The sequence below is a fragment of the Notothenia coriiceps genome, unplaced genomic scaffold (genome assembly GCF_000735185.1).
Source record: "Notothenia coriiceps isolate Sejong01 unplaced genomic scaffold, NC01 NC01_scaffold00037244, whole genome shotgun sequence".
Classification (NCBI taxonomy): Eukaryota; Metazoa; Chordata; class Actinopteri; order Perciformes; family Nototheniidae; genus Notothenia; species Notothenia coriiceps.
Window position 1 is genome coordinate 26,197,404 of NW_011369945.1, and position 27,246 is coordinate 26,224,649.

The 27,246-nt window shown below is 41.5% G+C and overlaps 1 protein-coding gene across 1 annotated transcript in view; it reads left to right on the forward strand.

The window, feature by feature from the left end:
* shank3a (SH3 and multiple ankyrin repeat domains 3a) overlaps positions 1-27,246 on the forward strand; it is a 75,893-nt gene that overhangs the window by 31,072 nt on the left and 17,575 nt on the right. Inside the window, exons 9-12 of the mRNA XM_010794429.1 lie at positions 19,997-20,072; positions 22,497-22,579; positions 24,100-24,224; positions 25,019-25,154. Coding sequence (XP_010792731.1) covers positions 19,997-20,072; positions 22,497-22,579; positions 24,100-24,224; positions 25,019-25,154 — 420 coding nt within the window. The remainder of the gene's footprint in view (positions 1-19,996; positions 20,073-22,496; positions 22,580-24,099; positions 24,225-25,018; positions 25,155-27,246) is intronic.

Below are 27,246 nucleotides of genomic sequence, written 5' to 3' on the forward strand. Positions count from 1 at the left end.
TGTGAGTGCATCTGTGGCAGGAAGCCATCAGCCTCTCAGAACAGCTGCATCCTTTATTGTCTGTTTCTGCAGGAGTTTGACGCATACACTGTTAACTGTTTAAAAAATGGTTGTGTTTTGAAAAGTCTGCTCTGTTCCTCACCAGCTGTCACCCATTAACGCATTCATTCATTCTTTCTTTCTTCACGTTGAATGAGTACATGCATGTGTGTTGGTTGCCTATACAGAGAAAGATGTGAGGAGAAAGAAAATGAATGACTCAGCTAGAAGCAAAACAGCGAAGCAAAGCAAGAATTAAAATGAGCTCAATCGGTCGCCATATGCACACACAGATATACACAAACACACACACACACACTCGAGCAGACGTGCATTGGAGCTTGCAGGCTGGGTGTGTGAAGAGTATAAATAGCTCTGCATCCTCACTGATGCTATTTTTAAACCAGGAACCGTGACTGACTGAACCAAGGGCAAAACTCAGACATAACACACACACACACACACACACACACACACACACACACACACACACACACACACACACACACACCAATACACGCATAGAACAATACTGTAGCAGAATTTCGACCAGCCAGCAGACTTCTTGGACTCTCATGAATAACTGGGCTGGTGTCTGTCTTTAGCTGGCTCTCATCTCTCTTTGTCATTGCTGAATGCAGTGCTACTTCTCTCACAACCTTTCCCTTTGTTTCATTGTCGGGGGCTCTGTGGTGTGCTACTCTCCTTTCTGTTCACATGTCATGCTTCGTTTGTATGTTATTTCTATATAAGTCCCAGAATACTTCGTTAATGGCCCAGTAAGACGTCATTTATTTGATTTCTATGAGGCTAAAAATACAGTATGTTGAGGTGTGTCACCGAAGAGACGACCTGTTTTGCACAGTATGTTTATTTGCTATTCTGGGCTTTTTGTAGTCTGTGAAAGGATACAAATGTGAGTATGTTGGTGCACTGGCATTGATTTACTTCACTGTATAGACAGTTAAAAGAACACTGACGGTATGCCCCCACCTTTGTTAAGATCGGGGCGGATTCAGCCAATGTTGTTCAAATTGTGATTTGTGTTAGAAACTACACAAACAACAAAGCTGGTTCAATAAAGAGTGTCGCATCCCGACCTGTTTTGCATTACGCTGATAAAATAATCAGGGTTTGGCACAAGCAGCATGAATCCATGGAGCCATCCTGTTCAGTGTAAACACCACAAGCTGGTTGTGGCAGCGATGGTGTGGGAATGTTGTTTTGTTTGTTTTTTTCTTTGGTAAACATTGGCAGAATTAGGGATTATGGAATTCTATGAAGAATGGCTGAACAACACTGCATATTTTAACGCTGTTGATACAACTTCAGTTAACCGCACCACAGTTAATCCTCACCACCAGCAGGATGCAATATGTCATCAGGCACATGTCGTCACCAAATGTTTTTGAGGAAAAACATCAGTGGATTTTCATTGTTTCAGTGTTCCTGAGCATCGTTGGTATGGACAGGTTGGGTATCAACATGACTGCAGCTGTTAAAACACATTCATCTCCACAATTTACAACATTTCCCCTCAATGCATCCAGCAGCTTGCAGAATCATAACTAGACAAATGTATGCTGTTCTAAAGGAATAATATGCTTCTACTGTTTGCGTACATAATAAAGAGGCCCTGGTGTGTGTCCATTTGGAGAGTGCATGTGTATGAATGCATGTCAACATATGCTGTGAGTTTGCACCCATTAGTTTGCCTGTGGAGGTGATTATGAATCAGCATGGCAGGTCACTGCTCCTTGTGATACAGTGGAGAAATGGCCTGGTGTCCAGCTGAGGTGTTTATTGCCTTGTGCACGGAACGGTTGTTTAGTTAAGCCCCAATTAGGGTTAAAAAATTCCGGGAATTGTCAAAGATGGAAACTTTCCATGGGAATTAACGGGAATAAACTGGGAATTTTCAAAATTGAAGGTTGGCTGTTCATAGGGAACTTCAATATAGTTGGGGAAAGTATATTTTAACATAATCTTGACTAAAACAAACAGATGCCATTCAAGTACACTTGAATATCCATGCCATAGCACACTGCTTACTGCATGGCTATTGAGACCACACAAAGGTTCGCAACAGGCTCACAAATGTGAGAGTGGAAACACTGGTTGGCATTCGGGCAAACCTAAAGCTCTCTGAGCCTGACACAGAGCCATCCTCAACAAGGCTGGACAGTGACACTGAAGAGGAAGACTCAGAGTCTAATGTTGATGAGGCCCAGGAAGAGCCCGTTGACTGAAAGGGTTTAGCAAAAATGCAGAGGATTGCTTGAAGGAAGATTTGTATGTTTAATGGGACTTTTTGGAGGGAGAAGGGCTCTTTTCATTTAACATTTTGAATGGGACTTTGTGGGGATTTTTGGATGGGGGGTGCATTTTTGTTCGTTTTTTAATGAGTGGGGTTGGGGAGATGAGTAATATTTAACTCAACATTCCTGTTTTCGTTCTTCAATTAAGCAAATAATTGTTCAATAAAATAATTTAAACTTGTTCTGCTCTACTTAAAAAAAAAAATCTGTTGAAATGTTATGTTTTTTGTTTAATTCTGCATCGAATATTTCCAAAATTCCCCAGCTTAACTTCCCATGGAAACTTTCCGTAAATTTACCGAAAATGTTCCGCCCCTTTGCACCCCCAGCCCCAATAGACCTCCATAGAGATTAGAACAAATGCCATTCATTGTTTTACATTGAATGAAATATCAAAAGACAGTCACCAGTGTATGCATAATGCTCAATCCCATCTACTTTAGATTTCAGCTGTCACTCATTGTTTATCAACGTCATTATTCAGACAGGAGGCATCCATTAGAAAATTGCATTCTTCATTTTACCAAAGGTATCCATTTATTGAGAGTTTGTCCTATTTCCAAAAACTCTTAAATTAAGTTAAAGATGAAATGGCCCTTCAGTATCAGGTACTTGCAAACTTGAACTGCCCTTGCCTGCCCTTCTACATTTAAATTCGACTTTTGGGCTTTTTATTGGTTAAAGAATTCCCTCATCAACATCTTGCTGGGCCATTTAATCTCTTCAAGGATCCACCACCATATGTGTGGCGTCAACATGCCCTGACAGACTGTGATGTGAAATGAGGAGATTGAGGAGTAATACCTGATCTTAAGCTTGAACCGCATAAACTCTACTGGCCTTTCCCACTCATATCCACAGCTTAAGCTTCACACATGGCCGTGGTCCCAAAGCAATCTGGTCGGACGTAAACATCAACATGGTGCACATATTATAAATCCTGCTGCACAGACATGCATTGTTTGATTTCCTTCCCGCCACTTGGCTCTGGTGAGCCTTCATCTGATTAAAAGCCACAGTTGTCATGCCAACACATTGTTGGCAAGTACCAAAACAGAGTGGCAGTGTAATGTACAGACTACTGACCCAGCGGGGAAGTACCTGTAAGGGCATTTTACAGGCACATGCATGCCTTTTTGCTGTGTGGCCTTATACAGTATGTGTCTCAGGCTATTGTTTCTGCTTTAGCAAGATACAGAAGAAAGCCAATACATGTACAAGTTGACACAAATAATCTCTTTTTGGTCTGTTTCAGTTTCAGTGTTATGCAGACTCTCTGCTATCAGATGCTGAGGGAAATGTGAGGATTATAAAGCCTATTATGCAACAAAAAAACTTTGGGGTGGTTTTTGTGTGTGCTTGCGAGTGTGTGAGAGTGTTTCACTGACCTTTTCTTGATTTCATGAACAATTAATGAATTGGCTTGATTCCTGCAGTTATCATGTTTTGTTCAAAGTTATTGAGGCTTATGTGTGTATTACATACTGTGTGTGTGTGAGGCAGAACAGTCCACGGTGTATAGGTGTAGATAGATCTTTTAGACGAAACGGTGACTTTGCTTGCTTTCTTAGATGGTCAGTTCCGTCCATATTGTCAGGTGTGGGTGTCAGGGACCAGAAATGGATTAGTAGTGGGGTGATAAGGCCAGGAGTGAGGGAAGTGAGCGAGGGTGGCCTGGAAGATCAATCAGAGGTCTCACCTTTTCTTTCATTTCTGTCAATGGGGAACAGAGAGCACAGCGGGCACCTGCCTGCTTCAGGGACACCATTACAGTACAGACAAACACAGCGACAGGTACAAATGATGGGATGGAGAGAGGACTAAGAAATCATTCAGAAAAACAGTGAAGGGGACTGGGAGAGAAAGTCATGTAGAGCAGAGAGAGGGAGAGAGAGAGAGAGAGAGAATAAAGGGTTTGAACAGGGAAATAAAGAGACTATTCTCAGGAGACGGGCTGGGTAAAGTTGTGTTAAGCTACGATCAGAGAGAGGGATCAGTCCATGTATCCTCTGTGTGCTGAGTGTCCTGTTTTTTTACAGCTGGAAGTCGATAAACAGCCGTTCTCCCCTTTTGCAAGCCACTGCTCTGTTAGCTAGTAGATGTATAGCCGGGCAGAGGGAAGCTAAGAGAGGTACACTGAGGGAGTATATCCAGTCCATTGAGATTTAAAAAAAATACAGACTTGTGACCCACCAGGATATTTGTATTATTGAATTATATTCTATTGAAACACATAGTGTCCTAAAACACAATTCTGCCTAGCCTCACACATGTTTGTGTCCGCGCAGGACGTGAATAGACTTTAGGGGTAGTAAGATGTGGGCACAGTGTAGTAGAAAGTATTTAAGAAACATATTTGTAACACTATGCAGCAAGTGTGAATGGCTGATATTTGAACTTTGAACTTTTATTTGAGCGAAGATGAAGTTCAGCTGACCGCTACCCATAGTGCCTCCAGTGACATCACCGTGACATGTCCCCATGCCGGAGGAGAAAATAGTTTGGAGGAAGTAGACTGCATCATTTAGCAGGCTGCAACATCATACTGTCGTAACCTAGCAACCAGTTTGGAAGAAGGGCTCGCTCAGACAAAGCTTCAGTTCCAGCTGGTGATCTCTAAGGTGTGTGTGTGTGTGTGTGTGTGTGTGTGTGTGTGTGTGTGTGTGTGTGTGTGTGTGTGTGTGTGTGTGTGTGTGTGTGTGTGTGTGTGTGTGTGTGTGTGTGTGTGTGTGTGTGTGTGTGGCGTGCGTGCGTGCGTGCGTGCGTGCGTGCGTGCGTNCTTATGTATTCAGTCATTATTCAATGGTATACTAAAATCCATGTGAAAAAAATTGCTTCTCACTGTTCTCAGGTCAAATATTTATATGCGATTAAAAATGCGATTAATTGCGATTAATTAATTACAAAGCCTGTAATTAATTAGATTAATTTTTTTAATCGAGTCCCGGCCCTAATTTGAAGCAAATAAACAAAAAGAAGACAACATATTTTGTTTTATATCTGAAGTGATGTCACTGTTTATTAATTGTAAATACCCCAAACTAGAAAGGTAACCATCATCCTCACTGCTAACCGCCACATTGTTTGCTGAAGGAACTGGTTCTAGCAGCACACCCTGTAATTTAAAAATTGTCATCCCCATCAGTCCTCCATTCTGCAGGCACCTTCCTCAATCTCCACGCAACATTGAATAAATGTCTAAGTGAAGAGAGATCAGCTTTCATTAAAGCAGAGTGAATCTCATCCACACCTGACCCCCTGCTGCTGTGGGGCATCATATCATTCACATGTAAGAAACATCATGCTGCACTGGTCACAAGCTTGGATTTTCAATTAAATACAATTTGCAATTCCTTTTTTTTAACAACTAGTTAATCTGCCAGATAGTTTTTTGATCACAGTTCTTCCCTGTTCACAGATCCAATATGACAATGTAAGATGGTGTTATCTTATACTCAATAAAACAATCTATTTTCCTTAACATGTTAAAAGCTTTTACTTCTTCCTTCAATAGCTGACATTTGCCTCCCATGGTGACTGCTGCCTTCTTTGAGATTTTCACCAAAGATTGTCCAGCTCTTAGCGTAGCTTGATTAGTGCTTACAGTAATTAAACGCAGGTGCACTGAAAAGGTCAGGCTGTTTAGCTCGTGTTCAACACATGTAGACAGTCTAAAGAAATGTACCAGTAAACTGACAGTTTATATAAACATGTTATATACTTATATATGTTCTTGGTTTAAATGCTCCATGCTTAATTTTACTGTTGACAAGTTAAAAGCGTACGTCATACTACACCTCCATGATGTTTGGTGAACATGTATTATTGGTGTTACCCCTTCCCCAGAACCTGTCTTATCTAATTATTATCATTTCCCGCAATGTCTGGGATCAGTCAACTGAGAATGTTCCTGACCTTCAATTTCAGATGTTTCATGAAAGTAAGAAGCAATCGTGCTTGAGACGACTTAGAGAAACAATCACCGAAATGTGTAATTACTGTAACCCCTGATGTTTTAGAAAGCTAATAATTTGTCGGACAGCAGAATAATAGTTTTGCTTTAAAATCACTCAATATTATTCAGGCATTAAAACAGAAAAAAGCACAACAGAAAAACAGTCCCCATCTTGCAGTCACCAATGAAGGCACATTAACACTGTACATCTGTTTAAAGGTCAGCTTTATTTTAATAAACACTTCATATATGCTGATTATGATCAATCCCACTGTGACAAATTAAAAAGGAACTCTTTGTAAACTCCTACTACATCAGACTAATTCGACCACCTCCCCGTTTACTCATAGCAGATGGCACATTTCATAGTGTCAGAGGCAACAACATGTGCAGCTTCATCAAAACATCTGGTCATTGTGTAAACAAGTTCAAGGAGATGCTGCTGCGAGTGAATATTTTGGAAGTGGGCCACGCAAGTTTGTCATCCAAATCTCCCCACACCATGTGTGATCATCATACATCTCCTGGGACCTATTTCTTCAAGGAACCGGGGTATTTTCCTTTTCAAAAGGTTGTTGAAGGATTGAGGTTACATTGAAGTATGTGTGAAGAGATGAGCAAGGACGGAATCTCTAAATACCCCCATTTAAATGCATTGTGAGAAAAAGATAGGGGAAGGTTGGAAAGAAAGGGCCAGATAGCGGGGGAGACGGATGGTGGAGCGTACTCTAAAGGACAGCAAAGTGGAGACAGCAGAGCGTGTCTTTCAGAGAGAAAAAGAACGAGTAGAGGGAGGGAGGGAGGGAGATGGGCCTGATATTGAGCCGGACTCACTCATAAATCCTGAAAAACTCTCCGATACCTGTTTCTTAGCAATTAGTGTGTCTTCTGCCTCCTCTGTCCTTCCTCTACGACTCTATTGTTGTTTCTATTTGATATTAGTTTTTAATCCTCAGCATTAATGAATTCCTGCTGTTAATTAAAATGCTTTAAACACAAGGCACATTTAAATGCTCAGTGGGTTCCTGCGTGTATTGTTTCGATATGTGCAAAATATAAGTTAAATGTCCTCTTCTTTCTTTTCTAAGAAAACTAGTTTAGATGACTCATCTTCAACTCCAAGCTTATACATAAATAAATCCTTTAGGTTAAGGCGACTTCCAAACCCTAGCATATAAACCTCTCTTAGCATCAGCTATTGGTTTTGTAGTAGCTTGCCGAGAGAGATTGGAGGAGGTGTGTTTGGAAGTCAATTTGCCTGATTCATTCATTTCTCTCTTGTCCTTCACAATATAATCTACTTACACAGATGACCTGTACAGCTCTGTATCTTAACAACAACATAGTGTATCGCTCTGTTTGAAACCATGCCTACTAAAGAGTGTTGATTAAAATCCCTCTTATCATTAAGCTCCAGACACATAAGCCAGTTATCCCGGAAATATGTCACATTAAGTTAACATAAAGAATGTCAAACTTCTGTTTCACTAAATACTTTAATGGACCCACAAGAACGATGCTGCAGGGTTGTTAGGAAATGTATGGCATTGTGGTGACACAGGGTATTGCATCATCACATGGCGCACATTGGCCCTAGAAGCGTTTTTCCGCCATACACAATCAATGCAAAAGCATCACCTTTCAAATGATTTAAATGTGTTTTCTGGATTCACAAATACAATAACATGCTAATTTCTGAATCTACTGAGGCATTTCAAAAAGCAAATCTCATCATCATCTTTAGATTCATCAACGGTAATACAACAGCAGAATTACACACACTAAAACACACTCATAGTTGTTTATCTGAAGGCAACCATCGAGGCGTCACTGACAGTTAGGGCAATATGTCTCAGCCTAGTGAAGCAGCAAAGACAGCCTTGTCTACAATTAAGTAACCCAAATACTGCTGCGCTCTCTCTCTCGCTCTCTCCCTCCCTCTCTCCCTCTCTCCCTCTCTCATTCTGCCACTGTACATCACCCATGAGTCATGACTCTGAAAGTGCCATCCCTCTTGATTTATCTCTGCCTCCATCTCTTTTCAATCCTCCCTGCCAGGTTTAAAAGAGCAATGATGGAGACTGGGGTAGAGACAAAATAAAAAATGGGATGATGGAAAAAGCTGTTTCAGTTTGGGCGAGCGACAGGGGGATAGGTAGAGGCAGCCATCAAGGAATAGAGAGACCGAGAGAGGAAGCAGGTGACCATGTGAGAGAGGCACAGCTTAAACCATCTGGGCTGTTATCTGTCATCACGCTGCCCCTGTCTCTCTCAGAGCGGGGGGGCCAGCTGCAGCCAACAGTTCATCTTCAACCGCTGCTCCAGGGGGGACGGGGAACAAAGACAAAGTGTAGATTCCAAGGGTTAAAACAAATGGGAGCGAGGAGGGCACGAGCGAATGATGGAGAAATTGAGGGTGAAAAGCAAAGACTATTGATTGAATTCATTAGGAGTTCAATGAGTGATGCAGTGGGGAAACGCTGCTGGCTGTGGGCAAATGGTATGTGTTGGGAAGGTGTGCCGTGTCAACGTGTTGTTATAAAAAAAATGTATACCAGTTAAATCTGTAAAAGATGCCTGAATAACCTTCCCCGTCCTACTAACACCCCATTCCCTCACATGCACACACACACACACACACACACACACACACACACACACACACACACACACACACACACACACACACACACACAGCTGGTCTGTATGTGGGGGTTAATAGTAGATGTTTACCCGTGGTAATGGATGGGATAATGATGTGAGTATGAACCGCTCTTCCCTCTCTAATGACACTAGCAAATTGCTGGGGGCCACTCATTCCAGCTATAATAATGTTAATCTGCTGGCTACAATCTGTTGGTATCTTACAGCCCTCCAGCCTAAAGACCCCCCCCCCATCCGTCAACAAGAAACCGGCTTGCTATAGCCAATTACAGAGAACAATTCGGACAAATGGTAAATGAAACAGCGATGCATTTTTACCAGCCCCAGTTTCCATTATACCAGCCTTAATTTTTCTTAGGTTGCCCCGCAGCCTCAAATGTCCTTATAGACCTCCACATACACACGCACGCACGCACACACGCACGCACGCACGCACGCACGCACACACACACACACAGCATTGTAATGCATATTTTCCCTGTGATGGGATAAGCAATCCTTGACTTTCTCGATGATTTGATGTCTTAACAAGCAAACAAAGTATATTCCTTTCCTCTTTGTGCTCGTTCACTGTATTCCCTGGCTCTTCTCACACCGCGGCACATTGAATGACTCACAGCCGCATGAATCAGCCCAGTCAGATCCAGCCTGAGCTATTTTTAGCCTGCCCATTAAGAAGTTTTGGAGTGTGTCTGCACTCCCCAAGAATGCTTAAACATCAGCGTTGCTGCGGCAGCTGAGACTGACATGGGAAGTGGAAGTTGGAGGGAAGGACGGAGGAGAGAGGAGACACGGGACAGAGATGGTGCACTGGATCTGTGAGGGAGAATACAGGGAGATGACTGGTCAGAATTGTGCAACTTTCCCCAATAGTATGGGCTATTTGTGGCATGGTTCTTCCCCACATATACCAAAGGTGCAAGTATAATAAGGCCTTGCCTTGCCTTGCCTATTACAATGATGGAGATCAGTAATCTGAGCCTGTTTTGCAATGTCATTGATTTTATCTGTCATGGGCATTAACACCTTAACAGACACATATTGAGGGCTCTATTTTAATGTTGCTTTGCAAATATGATTTAAGCCAAATCCAGCTGACTGTGTTTATATAGCTACATTTAGTGAAGCTTCCTTATTAGAAAGCTGTTCTGTTTTTAGTTTAAAGCAGAACAATATGGACAACAATGTTCAAGTTTCCACATACTAAAAAATTGAGACATTAATACAAAGGCTTGACTAAATAATTAAAGATGTACACAATATGTAATCAAGGAAGTAATGTTTGCTGGGAGATGAGTGCTCTTGGAACATCAGAACAAAAAGACAGACCAGAATATGTCGTCGTTGCTCTTGACATTTTGACAGGAACAACTGCATCTTAAACCCTTTCTCTCTTTTTCATCACCACTCTTCCACTCTTCCACTTTCCCTTTATCTTTCCTTCTGTTTGCCCATCTTTGTCAAGTCATCAGCATTTCAAGAACGGGTCGATCTCCAGCCCTTCACACCTTCAATGTTTCACTAACATGATGAAAATGAATGTTTTTGTGTGTTAAGGGCCAGTCACATCGAAGACATGTGGATAACACCTGCGTATTTCTTATCACACCTTTCCCTCTGCTCGCTGCTGAGAGCACATGATACCACTGTGGTGTCTCTGCTTCTTTTGTACCTTCTTTGTAGCCTTTGGAGGATTAGTCAATGGCAGTTCAAGACAAGCTGTGAACTGAGACAAAATTAAGCTTAAGTTGCACGCTTTAGAAGGTGCAGTGTCTTATGCCTGCCAAATTTAACATCATTATATCTTTTAAATACATTTTCTAGTATATTTCTAAAGCTTTACCTTTTTTCAAAGTGAGATTATTTAATTGATATATGCACGTGTTATTCTTCTGTTTAAGTAGCCTAAATCCAAATCTGTGTTTGTGGCAGAATGAAAACCTAGAGCTGCTGCATAAAAATAAATTAGAATAACAATTTGAATACAAAGACAAAAACAACAACACATCTGATCTTCATGTGTGTCCTCGTCCCTCAACAAGCCCTATGTGCTATCACAGTCACCTTGTCCATCTTGTGCTGTCATTCATTATAGCAGCTATTCTATATTTGATGCCTAATTGTTCAGATGTATTCAGTCTGCAGTTGTTTAATGTTCTCAAAGGTTAAACTAAGCAAGCTTATATAACAACAAAAAAGCATTTAACTTTCAATGACAAACTACTCTCAGTTTAGTCCTCTATTGAATGTATAAATGTGTCCAGATAGCACATCACGTAGATATTGAGTTCAGTCAGAAACTCTCTGGTGGTGAGGTGCAGTGAGTATGCAAATGCTGACACTACAGAGCAGTGCACATGCATACAAATGGATAGGCTTTTTTTACACATGTATGCTTATGCACATACACACTTTAGTTATTGTCTATATTCTGTGTGGAGTCAGCAGTTAGATTAGCATAGCCAACTAATCCATTTTATTAGAAAGAGAGAGGGGAGGAGGGTTAGAGAGGGGGAGAGAGAGAGGTGGGAAGACATGTCTTGGTATGAAAGTTAAGCTGAGTCAGTGTAATAGCCTGGCACTTCCAGAGGAGTCCTGCCGTTTACCCCTGCAAAAAGAAGTCCATGTGAAGTGTCCTACAGTGACACATCCCAAGGTGTGTGGGGGCTTGTGTGAGTGTTGTGTTTGTTTGTTCGCAGCAGAGTGATGGCCCCTATCTGTACTTTTCATCAGAAGTCAGTGGAGTGTGTTGAGCCATCTCTCTCTCTGGAGGACAGATCCATATCAAATCATAATAGATGGCGGGACAATTTGAACAATGAATCAAAGCTGAAGCAGGTCTCGCAGTGGAGCAGAGACATATCAGGTTTGACAGGGCCCGTATTGGAGGACAGCAGGTCACTCGCACACTGGCCCACACAAACATAAACGCACGTATACACATGCGCAGGTTTCAGCATATCTCTCTAAAAGTCTGTCACAGTGTCATGGCTGCTCACTCTCCTGACTCACCTGTAGCAATTATCTACACCCCATCAGCGTCGGTTGAATCATTTGTTTACATAAACTCTTTCATCACCATGACTTGACAACACATACAACCACACCAATTCAAACACACACACACACAGCAGCTTGTAGCTCTGACTTGACATGACTAATCCCGTGCCTACCTTTACACCAAGGCATCCCTTTTTTTTTCTCCGTGTCTTACTCTCCCTCCCTTCATCTCTCTCTGAGCAATATTCCCCTTTGAAGTTCATTACAATATTCTGCCTTTATAAGCTTTGCACACAACTCGTATTCCATGAACATCATGCAATTAGGAATTATTGATAAAAGATCAATAATTGATTTCTTGATTTCCTCTGACTTCTTTTTGCTGCTAATATTAAGGTTTTGTACAGTAGTTGCTTCTTGTTGTTTGAATTGAACTCAATTATTCAAGGCTTGCACTTTGACAGACCAGAGGTATTTTTAGCTGTTGGTCTCTGACGCTGACACTTACACGGTAACAACGAGCTCTCTGAAGGCTCTTCAACAAACCAACCAATTCTGAGAGAGGGGAGGAGAAGGAAAGAGACAGCAGAGAAGCACAGATGCGAAATATATGCCGGAGTTGTTTGCTGGAGGCTGAAATAAAATGGGACATTTAAGCCAGAGACACACAGTTTGCATTGCTACTCATCCAGGGAGTCTTATTTCACTCTCAAAACGAAGACAAAGGAGAGGCTTTTATCAGGGATAAGGTGCTAAGGAATTTGAAATAGCCAACTGCATAAAATGGGCGTTTCAGGAGTGCTCGTCTCTAAGCGAAGATGAGAGGGAGGCCAGGCCCGGCTCTTTTCAGTGATCCGAGCTGGCATAAGGACCGCTGGCAAGACGGTCAATCTTGTTGTCAATGTCTCAGAGATGAAATATGGACTGTTGCCCAGTCATGGTGTACGATCTGCCTGTGCTGTGTAGCAGGATAGACGGGGTGGTTACGTTCGTGAGGGCAGAGTTTCCAAACTCCACTTTTCCTGACCTGTACTGGGGTAAGTCTCTCCCTCTCCAGAGCTCTGCGTTGCTCTGACATCACCACATGGCTCATATAGAGAGCACACAGGTGGCTCACTTCAAGTCATTCTGATGTAGTGTTAAAATGTTACCGTGCAGGAGAACCTAAAAATAGACCCCTTCTGTAAACGTAAGAAACTTGCAATATGACTCAGCACAATTGAAAATATAGTAAAGATAGAAAAGTAGTGTCTGTCTACATCTTTTCCGTTTCAATTTTTAGAAGACAGGTGTGCTCTACTATAAGTTTAAATGACGATGTCTCCCTGAAGAATTCCCTGAAAAAAAAAAACCACTTCATAACTTTGAACAATATTCCTCTTCTGCCTCTTCCTAATCTCAGCCCTTTGCTGCTGAACAAACAAACGCTGTTGTTGTATTCTACATTTGTTTAATTGAAGGTTCTCCTTTTTAATATAGATATATCTTGAATATGAAATGCATTCCTTTACTGAGACAATCTGTTCTTGGTCTTTGGAAATAAGAGAGGGCGGATCTGGCTTTGTTACTAATGGAGCGGCGGCAAAATGCTGTCCAGCTCCACACTTGACAGTTATGAAGAACTCTTCTCTTTTAGTGCTTGTATTATTATATCTCATCTCCTATTCGGTTTTATTAAAAGCCTATCTTGCCATGTCATTTTTATTGTATTAGTCAGTACTTTGATCAAAGCGCCGGTTAAGTCTTTATTTCCAGTTCCAATCCATACATGTTGTTGGTTCATGGACATGAAACAGATAATGTTTACCTTTGTTGACCTCTTGGTAATTGGGATTGTGAATATAATGACTGTCCTCCTTAAGTAGCAGGTGAAAGCAGCGTGCCATTCTGAGGTCGAGGTCAGGCTGATGTTGGGGGCTGGAGTTTGATTACGAACCATGACAGCCCAAGCTTTTATCCTTAAAGTTGTGATGCCTAGTATTTCAGTCCTGGTTGATTTAGCTTCCCCCATTGTAAACATATTAGCAAAGAATCATTCTAATACTACAGGTCCCATTATTCTGTGGCCAGTAAACTCTCCTTGAGCAGCTACTTTAGTCAGGAAAACATAAACAGGTGCATCTGTGTATACTGTAGCCCTACCAAAATAACAAACGCCACAGTGAGCAGTCAGTCCACAATAATCTGATTATATAGTAGATTTCAAAACAACAGCAGGAGTTGGAGGTGTTTTATCTAACAATCCACTATTGCTGCTTCTTCTCAATCTACACTTCTCTCCAGTATTCAAATTAATTTCAAGGAAATGATGTTGTCTTGTTTGTTGGTGCATTATTTCTGAGCCATAATGCTTTGAAAGACACTAATCAGGACTATTTGTCAGGAAACATCATTATACACACTATGAACTCTTAGAGATATTTTCACTCAGTTGCCAACAATCCCATCTAGTCTTCTAATTAATCTGTCCTTCCTGTCTTTCCACTCATTTGTTCTCTGTTTTTCTTCTTCGTCGTTTCTTCTTGTTCTGACACTCTCCACTTCACAGTTAATTAAGCAAACCCCACTTTCTGCTCATCATGTCCATGTATGCAGACACTAGCTGGATGAAAAGATCTAATGGTTCATCATTTAAAAAGTATGTGTCTCATACGGTTTATTTGGTCACCTTTGATGCTGAAGATGATCCTGCAGCTCTAAACCATATGCAGAATTCCCTATATGTACAAAGCAGATCAAGATTACATTGATACAGATCCTGCTTTAAGTCTTCCTTTTGTAGTGACTTCTATTTTCCTTCAGTGTCCTCTCCATCACCCTGTCTTCTTATGAGCATGACTAATTTCAACCAGCAGTGAAAAAAAGTATTCACCTTTCTTTTTTAAAAGTCTTATTCAAGAGTCGTTCGGTAGGTAGAGGATCAGGAAATCCAGAATTGACATGAAGATGAAACGGGAATAGAAAATGAAGACGTTGCTTTGTTCTCTGTGCTGTGTGGAAGTGGGTTAGCCTTGTAGCCCCCTGCATGGGCCAGCAGCCCCCTGTTGGGTCTGTGGGACGACAGCTAACTGTGTGACAGCATAAAGGGAAAGAAAGAGACTAGATTCTGTCTTTATTGTTATTTTGAAAAAAGCTCCCGCTCCTCCACGCTGTGTTGCTCTTGGGATAATGTTACTCCAGAGAGTCCAGCATTATTCCCATCAATTAAATCAGTGTTTTGTAGTTAATGTGTAAGGAGCCCTCAGAGTTTACTACAAATTAACATAAATGAGGAGGCAGAGAGAGAAGGAGGAAAGGAAATGAGGGACTAGTGGGGGCGTGGAAGAAAATAAAAAGTCAATGAGGCTCACTGAATAAGCGTTTGTGTGTGTGTGTGTGTGTGTGTGTGTGTGTGTGTGTGTGTGTGTGTGTGTGTGTGTGTGTCTGAAGCTCTTATCAGCGGTAAAACAGCATAGGTTAATTCTCATTCAGCAGGGCTCAGAGACGGTGCGTGTGCATGTGTTGGTTTGTGTCTCTGTGCATGTGTGTGTATGGGATGTAGCTCTTCGTCCTTCAGACAAGGACAGTGAAGGTGTAACAATTTGCACAGAATAGAGAATCAGGGACCTTCACAGCAGAACAATCAGAGATGCAGCAGGTTAAAGACAGTGACAGGAAGAGTGTGTTGAATATGCTTTTGTCTCCACTACACAGTGGGTTCACAGCTGTCACCCATGTGAGCAGACTAACAACTTGTTCTCCCATTTTTATGGATGAGTTATCACTCCTAACACATCGAAAGCCTTCAATCCGTCCCAGATTATATCTTTAGATCAGGTTTATGCAAAAATGTTTATCTCTGTAAGTGAGTTTAAAATCAATGTTGTTTGTACATTTGAGGGACATTAAAAGGAGAAACAACCTTTCCTATGTTGAGCTATGATTTTAGCAATGTTTTAATAAAAAGAAGAGTATGTGCAGAAGATAAAACACAGCTTGATTACTTAGCATGTGGAGCTGAGAAGAAAAATATGGCCTTGTGTTGCTTTTGGTGGCAATGTAACCAACTGTTAGTAAAAGAGAATTACATGATGTACTTTTATATTTACTATCAAAATGATTTAATAAGTCTTACTAAAATGAACTACTCCAGCTAAATATGTTCATCCAACGTAGTTATTACACAATGTTTTATCAATACACCTCCACATTTTTGTGGGACAAACATAAGGGGCAGTTTCGGTTAGGGTTAGGTTGACGTCAATGCATTCAAAGCCTGGAAGCATAATTGGTACAGTTATGATGGGCAACTTTCACTAAAAACATAGAGCAGCTGAACCTCTCTCAGCTTTTGGGTTTGTTGCACAGGAAATTGTGTTTTCTGACCAGTGACAGATTCACAATATAACAAAAAGTGTTTCTGAAGTGAATTACCTGCCCTACCTTTAATTGTTTGGATAAAAAGTCACACATATACTGTCGCTCCTACAGTATCAGATACCCTACACATTATTATTATCATCAGGTATTTAACCTTTTTAACTCGCTCTACAAGTCTCTAGCGCTGATGTTTCTAACTCACAAAGAAGCTGACCTGAGTTTAAGGCCTTTTTAATACTTGTTACATACACTGTAAGTTAGGTTTTAAATGATTTATTGATTATCTCTGTCTTTGTATCTGTTGTAAATATAGTATCTATCTATATCTGTCCATCAGCTACTTTTACTTTGACCAAGTTTTACTTTGTGCTACATTTCGTGTGCTACATTGTTTTTCTAAAGATGCCATTACCACCAGCTGTGTATCTGTCACCAGATGCAGCATCCACAGTCTAAAGATGGCCCTTACTCTCCAGGTATCTGTTAATAAACCATACGTAGGGTTCTTTCTAATAATTGCTAACAGGCAACGGCCTCCCTCATTTCCTTTCTTGCCTTCTACCTCTGTGTGTTCGCTGTGTGATTTGCTTTTTGTCTATATTTTTTGGCTAATTAATTTGTGTTTTTTGTATAGATCTTTCAATATTGCATTAAGGGTTTGAATGGAGAACATTAACTGAATGTTTCATCTGGACATCAACAGCGATAGTGTGTCTAAAGCCAATCAAATGCCCCTTTTCTCATGGTACTTGAAATAGATGGTAATCATTTAATGTGCTTGATTTTGACATGACTCTATTACAATGACTCTACTGAGTACATAATTGTCTTTGTTCTCTGGAATCTCAGCGCACTTAACTCTCTGACAGCCCAGATGTTTAGCTCTGGTACAGATTGGAAGATTCTTCTCCTTATTGTGTTCCAATCTGGAGCTAAACCACGGCCTCCAGAAAGCAAAAACATTAATAATAATAAAACTAAAAACGTCCTTGTATACATGAAGTTAAACAACATCCTTTTCTTACAGTGGATACCTTGTGTGTGTGTGTGTGTGTGTGTGTGTGTGTGTGTGTGTGTGTGTGTGTGTGTGTGTGTGTGTGTGTGTGTGTGTGTGTGTGTGTGTGTGTGTGTGTGTGTGTGTGTGTGTGTGTGTGTGTGTGTGTGTGTGATGGAAGTGGAGGTTATCTGTGCTATCAGGGCCCTGCCTTTAGATGCTCCTGGGCTGTACAGAATAGATGACAACTGTGATGAATGAGTTGCATTTCACACTCTTAGACTGCATCTGGTGTCACGAGGTGTGCACGCACGCACACACACTGTACACACAGAAACGCATATACTGCTCAGAAAGTACTGTCAGTCTGCAAATTCACGCTCACTAACTCCACAAATTATCCAGCATTTAGCTGATTTCCTTTTTCTTTTGTCCTCTTTGAAGTAAAGGGCTTTTCTGATGATGTGTGAGGCTGACTGAGTAGGAATGTGTTTGTGTTAAAAAGGTCTGTAAAAGATGGACTATAAATGTGCAGGAGAAGACAATTGCTGACTCATTCATAACTTTCTGCCCAAATATCAACTTTTTCATCTCAAGCACTGTTAACAAAATGCCACGTCTTTCCAAGACGTTGGGTAACCTTCTGGACCAGACGAAATACCAATAGACTCACCTTCCCTCCTCTGATACCCAATACAGAAAATCATAATTTTTCTTATTTTATGTAACTTTTCTACTCTAAGTTTCCTGTCTCAGTACAGTGGTTTTCATCATCCAGGTGGTAAGATGTCAGAGCAAGTTAAAAACTATTCACTGGTTCCTTATTCCTTATTTTGCTGCACAGAAAGCTATAGAAACACGGTCTCATTAAGAGGAAAGCATAGTGACACCACTTAACTGCTGCTTACATTGTTGCTTTAACAGCATTGCCTCGGCAGTTTTCCAATATGGAAAAAGTGGGTGCCAAAAGGAAGATATCCTCTGTGCATTTGTTCTTAACTACATCCTTATCCACAGGGATATACGCTAAGTAAACCCTCAGAAAGAAAATTCAGATCAACAGCTCAAGGTTATAGAGGATTTTGCTATTTATTCGTATACATGCATTTCAAATAACTTTTGTTTACCTCAGAGAACAGACATTAATGTCTTGGATTCATTATGACATGTCACCTTTCTGCAGATGCTTTATCCAGTATTTATTGAGGTTTATTGATGCATTTCTTGCCGTTAAATTATAAATAATCCCGTGTTTTCTTTTCTTCTGATGGAGTGGACGCAAAACTGGATGGTAGATATTCAGTTGCGAAAAAACTATAAAACTTGTTGGAGGCTGCCCTGAAAATCATTTAAACATGTCTGCCTGTTTTTGGTCTATAATTTAAGAACAACATAAATACACCACCTCACAACATAAAGGAAATGGAATGTGTTGTCCAATAGGAGACAGAGCTTGGTTTTTGTCATGTAGGGAGTATTCATTAAAACAGTGCCTTTACTGTGTGTGTGGAGCATGTGTAATGATGAAAGAAGAAAGCTACATATTTGCAATCATGCTGAAACAAATGAATGTGTAAACATCAGAGAGACAGATTTGCACATAAGTGCTTTTTGAGGGTGAGGAACTAATCACAAGTGAAATAGATTTCAGGAGAACGGCAGGTGAAGAAAACGAAAAGGCAGGTGAGAGGAAGAGCAGAGGGTGATGGTCCAGAATTTGTAGAGGATTGCTACATCCTGTCTTTTTCCTTTTTTCGGTCCTTCTGGTTTGTCACCAAGCATCAGTGGATGCTTCAGGTCGGCTCAGCTGACAGCCTGTCACTCACACACACAGTCAGATGGAAAGGCTGAAGTGGATCTGAGGATACCAGCCTCTTCAAGTCAGCTCAGTAACTTTGATCTCTTTCCCTTATTGCTCTTTACATGTCGAAATCTTTCTCATACACACGTATACTGGATATCTGAACAGCTTGAAGTAGTGCCTTTATTTGATAGCACATGGTAAGTGACAGGAGACAGGAGCAGTGGGAGGACATGTGACCAAGATTACTAGCCAGACTCGTGGCTTCGTGCCTTTTGTCTCACATCTCCACGAGGACACCCCTCGCTCTCACAGCTTTGCCCAGATTTTCTGTGTGGCGTGAAAGGTTGTCGGGTTGTGTAGTCAGCAGATTGCTGTTTAGTGGAGTTGCAGTGTGTATTATTGGAATGGGGAGAGGACATCGATCTCTATCAGCCCTCCCATAGGATAAATCTACCCACATGCTGACAAGAAACAGACACACACACTCACACAAACACACACACTTACTCACAATATTAATTGAGCTTAACATTGTTCCCATTCTAGAGCATCTTCCAGCTTCAGAAGAAACGCGTTAAACTAAGAATTATGGAATTATTTTACGGTTTGAAAAACAAAAAATTACCATGGAACAATTTGACTGTGGTAGGTTATGATAAATGAAGCATGGTCATGATAATTCTTTCTCTGTGGAAGCTTAACCCCTTTCTTGGCTAACAGAATTACATTTTACAGTTACAATGTATCCTTACATACAAAGAGCTTCTTATAATCCCTTGTGTCCTTCCTTAATGATATTCAAGAAGTGCATGCAATCTGTGACAAAATGCTACAAATTCAAATGCATTTCATGTGTTTTGCAGAGACTCGGGAGGACCGCACTAAGAGACTGTTCAGACACTACACTGTGGGATCCTACGACAACTTCACCTCATACAGGTACAGCCTCTTTCATTGAGCTAGCACGCTAATGCAAAGTGCAGGCCATGATACTAGTGTATATTGTACTGCAAAAACTACATTAGTCATATCTCATACTGCCTCATTACCTGTACATCGGTGATGCAGTGCATGTGGGAAGGTGTTAGAGCGTTATGGAGGTGCTGCCATCTAAAGGTAAAAGGCTGCTGGTGCACTCACTTCGAAGTGATAAGAAATTAGTTGTGTCTGTATGTGTACACAGTATATTCTACACGCATGGATGCGTGCATGTTTCTGTGCCTGATATTGTAAGTCTTTATTTTCTTTAAGCTTTCCCCCTGACCTTTATTGTGTAGAGTGCTTTCTCTCTTGTAAATAAGACAAATGATCTGAGAGTGGATTAGCTGGCTGTGTGCGGTTTTGATGCAAATTCTGACTTGAATGCCACATTGTGTCAGTTTGAGACACGCGCTAGTCTGAGTGAGCATTGTTTCCACCCACTTTCTCAGCCTTTGTATTAAATGTCAAGTTCTTGCATTCTAGGTTTTAGTTGGATTAAATGCCATCTCTGTTAGCAGAGCTGCAGGTTTGTTGAATGAGCATTACCACAGTCATACTATCCTGTGTTAGTCTACAGTATATGGGACATTGTATATACAGACACTATTTATATTAGTTTTTTGTACAGTACAGATGTTAGATGAGTACTGGAGGACAATAAAATCATGTACAGGTTGTGATGCTTTCCAAAGGTGAGACAGTAAAGACAAGCACTGCACAAAATCACAGTTAAGAGAGACTTTAAGGAGCAGTTGCAACATATGAATATCTGAATAAATACTGGTCGCAGCGAAAAGGTAGGACAGAAAGTTATTTTGTTACGTGGTACAATTTCCTTGATGGTCTGCGGAATATTAGTATCTCTAATGTCAAAGGACAGGTTTATTTTGAGGAGACGTATACCATCTAAAATTGTGTTTTCCATGAGAGTTTTTATTGAGTTACGTGGGTGGAAAAGAATCTGAAGGAGGGTGTATTGCATTAATGCAGTATTTTGGGGCATAGGGCAGAGATGTAAGCGTAGTGGATAAAAGGTGTTGGACTGAAACAAAGCATCTTAGTGATGCTTAACCAACACAGTTTTCTGTGCATAATATTTGGTGCAAAAGTGGATAGATAGCTTTTTATGAAAGAAAACCTTTGACCTCCCTCCTGCAGAAAGGTTTGTTTCGGGTCTCCTGGCTCCAGCAGCAGGAGCTCTGTGTTCCTTTGGTAAGTCTGAGAGAGTGGAGTGTAAATAAGCTAATGGAGACTGCCGCCTCCTACTGAGTTGCAACCTTAACAAAAGCCCAGTACATCTGCCTCAGCTGTGAGACAGGATGACTGATTTATAATGCTAAAATGTAACAAATATTACAAATTGTCGGGCTTTTGTTAAGTCTGTAACCTGGCAGCAGACCCCTCAGTGTGGTGTGGTGTTAAATGATACAAGCAGTGGTGCACATTTTCTGTTGTTTTAGTACATTTAATCTAAGGACACAAAATTTCAGCACATTTTTATTTTTATTTTACACTTAAGTGTCATTTTACTGTTCTGAATTAGACATGTTCACATTTCTTCATCTGCATCTTTCACCATCAAACAATTTAGATTAAAACCAGTACACCTTGCCTGAGCGTTTCCTTTCAGTTGTTTCGATTAGGCCGACGAACATTCTGAATATTTCTCTCACACACATCTAGCCATCATGCTGATATTTGCTTGGCTTCCTCACTAACTCTGCTTTGGTTTTAGCTTACAGGCTTTCGACACATGCATTTCTAGAGCAGCCCAGGTTAACACCATCTAGCAGCCTCCAGCCTTCAACTCTGAGGAAAAAATCATGCAGTGATGAAGTGCTCACTTACTTTGGCCTCCTATTCCCTCTGTCATTAGTCAGAGGATAATATTGCATCCCAGCCATCTCCTTCACTTTCTTTAGCAGAAGCCCTCCACACCCCCCTCAGCTGCAGTCTCATCTGAGGGATCAGCAAGAAGATTGATTCAGTCTTAGGTTTTATCCCAAAGATACTTCAATCATGAGTACTCTCTCTCTCTCTCTCTCTCTCTCTCTCTCTCTCTCTCTCTCTCTCTCTCACTCTCACTCTCACTCTCACTCTCACTCTCTCTGTCTCTGTCTCTCTATCTCTGTGTGGAATCCTGAGCTGTGGTCGCTCACTTTGCTTTTAACCTGATTGGTATATCCTGAATCCAAAGTAGAAAGACATGTCTGGGAAAGGAAGTACAGGTGTGTGTTTATGTGTGAGTGTGTGCGCCTCCATCTCCTCCCATTGGTCGACCCCCCCGACGACCCTCCGTCCTCTCCTCTCTCCCCTCTCCTCTTTGAGTGTGAGGATGGTGTTGGATTCATACCTGCTCTCCCTCTGCTCTCTCCTGTACAGTGACTATATCATAGAAGAGAAAAATGCTGTTTTGCAGAAGAAAGAAAACGAGGGGTTTGGCTTCGTCCTGCGGGGAGCCAAAGGTGAGATACACACACACACACACACACACACACACACACACACACACACACACACACACACACACACACACACACACACACACTCTTAAACTCACACACACACACCTTTGCAAAGACATGCACATTGACTACCTAGCAGTTTTTAATGTGTGAGTGTTTAGAAGTGAGAAATAGTTTGTTGATCTGAGTCACTGAGTATGGCTCAGTCTGTAGTGTTACAGTGTGAGTCAACAACACGACCAGCTTCGGTCAACACTCGGCGTGTATACTCAGATGCACCCTGCGAGTGTGTGTATTTGTGTGTGTGTGTGTGTGTGTGTGTGTGTGTGTGTGTGTGTGTGTGTGTGTGTGTGTGTGTGTGTGTGTGTGTGTGTGTGTGTGTGTGTGTAGCCCCTTTAGTGGCGTCATCCTTGGCTGAGCTGTCGGCTAGCTGTCCCATCTGTTCCCCGCACATGGCGTTCAGCTTTAGTAGAGACACCCTCCTCCCCTGTTCCTCTCATCTTCACTCTGTCTGTCCTTGTTTTTGTTCCTCTCTGCTCTCCTTCATATCCTTCCCAGCCATTACCCTATCAAAAATGATTCCACGCAAACCCTTTTATACCTTCCGCATTCAAAAACCCAGATCACCTCTCTACTCATCTCCATCACCACAAATTCATTTTACTCATGCCCGTGCCAGCTCCCTGCTCACGCTGGTTACCATAGCAACCCCTCTCAGGCACCTTGCCTGGAGTCTGAGTGTGCTTTACTGCTCCATCACTCACTACCATGGATCTTGGCTCACCCCGCTTTCTTTTACTCGCTCTGCCTTTTACTCCCCACTACCCTTAAACACACACACACACACACACACACACACACACACACACACACACACACACACACACAAACACACACACGCACACACTGCAGTTCACTTAGCGGCCCTCTGAGAACTCTCATGTGTCAGTGATTTAGTTGGATTAGTTCCAAGATTAAATGGAGTTCATGATGCCGCACTCACTTAACAAAGTGTGTGTGTGTGTGTGTGTGTGTGTGTGTGTGTGTGTGTGTGTGTGTGTGTGTGTGTGTGTGTGTGTGTGTGTGTGTGTGTGTGTGTGTATTTTGTTAAGGCATGCATGCAGTTGTGCAGGTGTATGACTGTGTGATTGTATGCAAATATGCATCAGCATTATTGTTGAGGTGAAGCAGGAAACAGCAGTATATCCGCTCAGTAGTCCTGCCTAATATAGAAATCTTTAGTCAAGTGATAGAACTGAAAGCAGTGAAATATATATTAATTAAATCATTTTAGTAAAGCTAAAAGGGAAGCTTTGAAAACTGTGTAATTTCCTCCAAGGGAATTCAAACAGGGCAAATGTTATACGGCAGCCAACCTATTCCGAATATTACACACAGCATGTAATACGTTCTGTTTGTGAGGTGGTTGTGGTCATTAGCAGTCTCATTTACATAAAAGAAAAATCAAATCAGAGGAAGCTCCAGATTTCACTGAACCTTTCTGGGTTGGTTTTTCTCAGCTGAAACGCCCATCGAGGAGTTCACCCCCACCCCAGCGTTCCCCGCCCTTCAGTACCTGGAGTCTGTGGATGTGGAGGGAGTGGCCTGGAGGGCTAGTCTGAGGACAGGAGACTTCCTCATCGAGGTAATTCGGAAAAGCTCTTCCCTTTTCTACATCTGTGTCTTCCTCATCACTGAGCACACTACTGATGACCTGCAGCAGAGGAGAAAAGCAAATTGATTCTGGACAGTTTTTTTGTGAATTTGTGGATATGTTCCAAAGTTAAATATTAATCATGTATAAATCTTCCATGGCGTAATAAAATAAAGTACATTTACTCAAGTAATGTGCTTAAGTTGAACATGGAGGTACTTTACATTATGCTACTTTATACTTTTACATCACTAAATTTTGAAGGCAAATGTTGTACTTTTTATTGCATCACATTTGTTTTACATTTTTGGTTACTAGTTATTTTGTAGATTTAGGTTATTAATGCAAAATATAAAGCGACACAATATTATATTTTATTATAGGTTAAGCCACCAAGTAATGTATAAAGTAATTCAAATAAACCCCACCTTTACCAAGTTTAACAGTGAAGTGACACATTAATGCACCAATCATTTTTATAACATTAATTTAAAACAAATTAAAACTATATTGTGCTTGAAATACATAATGCATATTTGTACTTTTGGTACTTGAAGTATTTTTGTTATGCTTATACTTTTTCACTTTTAATTAAGTACAATTTTGAATACTGCAGTATACTGCTTCTTTTGAGTACTTATTCAACCTCTGAAAGCTTCTATTTATGTCTGTTAAAAATGACTAGGCGTGATTTGCAGAAAAGTTTTATCATGTGAAAGTAAACTTTAATGCTTTAAAGGTTAAACTTGTGTTTGCATGTCTTGTCTTTGTGCGTTTCCTCCTAGGTGAACGGGGTGAATGTAGTGAAAGTGGGCCATAAGCAGGTGGTGTCCCTGATCCGGCAGGGGGGCAACCGGCTGCTGATGAAGGTGGTGTCCGTCACACGCAAGCCTGAGTCTGAGGAGGTTGTCCGCAAGAAAGGTAAAGACCTCTATGATGAATCCACTTTAGATTAAACAGATAGTCAATTAAATATCTATCATGTAATTGTTCTTTCATGTGAAATGTCACATAAAGGCATGTATTTCCTGCTTCACAAATTCGCTTTTTGTAAATGTTACTAAACATATCACTTAGTATGATAATGAACTTAATAACTCTAACGTAGTGTAGATATGTTATGTTAGTTGTTTTCATGTACGGGTGACTTGGGAAGATTATGTGTGTTTTCTGTTGTCAAGGTGATTTCTGCAACGATTCACTGCTGGAAATTCATGTGGTTACCATGTCAACCATAGCTCGCCATTACTCAGCTCCCACACAGCCCTGGCAAAGTGACCTCTGGACTGCGTCCACAGCTATTGTGTGCGTGCGTGCGTGCGTGCGCGTGTGTGTGTGTGGGGTAGATGGTGCTGCATCTTTGTGATTGAGACACAGAGACGGTGACAAATGGGTTTGACCTAATCCTGCCACTCAAGGTACTCAAGTGTTGCTCTTTTAGTGTGTCTCTCACTTTCTTTCCCTCTATTCAATTTCAGTAAGCTTTATTGGCATGATCGGCAGCTGAACAATATTGGTAAACCATCAGGAATAATACAATTCATTAGTGAAATGGAAAAATGAAATACAACTCATTAATGGCGCGTTTCCACTGCAGCGGGTAGCTCGCTTTAAGCGTGCCGAGCCGTGCGGGGCCCGTTTTTGGTTGCGCTTCCACTTGGCCTAGTTTTGGCCCGGGGCTACTTTTTCACCTTTTTTCTGGCCGGACTAAATCGTGGTTCTATCGAGGCCAACAAACAGGGCTGAGTCGGGCTGAGTTTGCTAAACTAGAGAGAGAATCACTGTCAAGGGGGCCACAACTACAACAAGATGAACATATTTGACCGTGATTTAATTGTAATACACGTTTCAAAATGATGCCGAAGTAACAACATACTGATACCGGTTAGTAAAAACCATGAATTAATGCTTTGACAAGTCTGCAGACAGACGGCAGGCGAAAAACTTTTTAAAATGCGTGATATTCTTATTATAGACACATGCATTTCCAAACATTTGGTCTACCTACGCTGTAAAATGTATTATCTCTTCAATTTACACACGGCATCTATTGCACGTCTGTCCGTCCTGGGAGAGGGATCCCTCCTCTGTTGCTCTCCCTGAGGTTTCTCCCATTTCCCCCTTTAAACTGTGGGTTTTTCTCCGGAGGTTTTTCATTGTACGATGTGAGGGTCTAAGGCAGCGTTTCTCAAAGTGTGGGGCGCGCCACACTGGTGGGGCGCAGAGATGTGATAGGTGGGTCGCGAATTATTATTATTATTATTATTTTTATTTTTTTGGACCTCAGGCCGGAATCGAACCTGGGTCCTCGCGGGTGTTAGTGGACTGTTACAGCCGGAGACTCGCAACGGCGGTGGACTTTCACAGCGCCGGATCCGCCGGAGCCTCGCAACGCGGGTGTTTGCGGCGGCGGGTGCGGTACCGGCGCAGCGGCGCTGTGAAAGTCCACGCCCACCTATGTCAGAGCCAGCTGCCCACCAAAGGCAGCGGCCCACTGTGAAAAGTCCTGAATCTCCCGATGGCCATTCCGAGCCTGCTCACACACACACAACTGAAACCAAAATCATTTACAGCGTTGCAGTCGAGAAGAAAAGCAATGTGTAGCGGCACCTCACCACTTCACAAGGAGTTTAACCGTGACACTTTTCGAAATCCCGTTTGTGTCCCCCCACTTTACAAATAGGCCTATGTTTGGCCCACGGAGGAGCACACAGCCTCTGTGAGCGAGCGAGAGAGAGAGAGCGAGAGAGTTAGAGAGAGCACACATTTATCTATTTAATATAGCCTAGGTGTAAAAAATAAAGTAAGAAATCATTCCAATGTGTGCTATAGGACAGTAAAAAAAAAAGTTTAAAAGGGGAGTGATTAGTAAAATATGGAGAATGCTAACTAGGTAAGATAAGAATAAACAAGTTTAAATGATTTGTTATTGGTTTTGATCATATTCTAAAGATGTTTGGATTATTGAAAAGTATACAGCTCCCTTTCAGTGTGTTGAGAGCTTATCCATAAA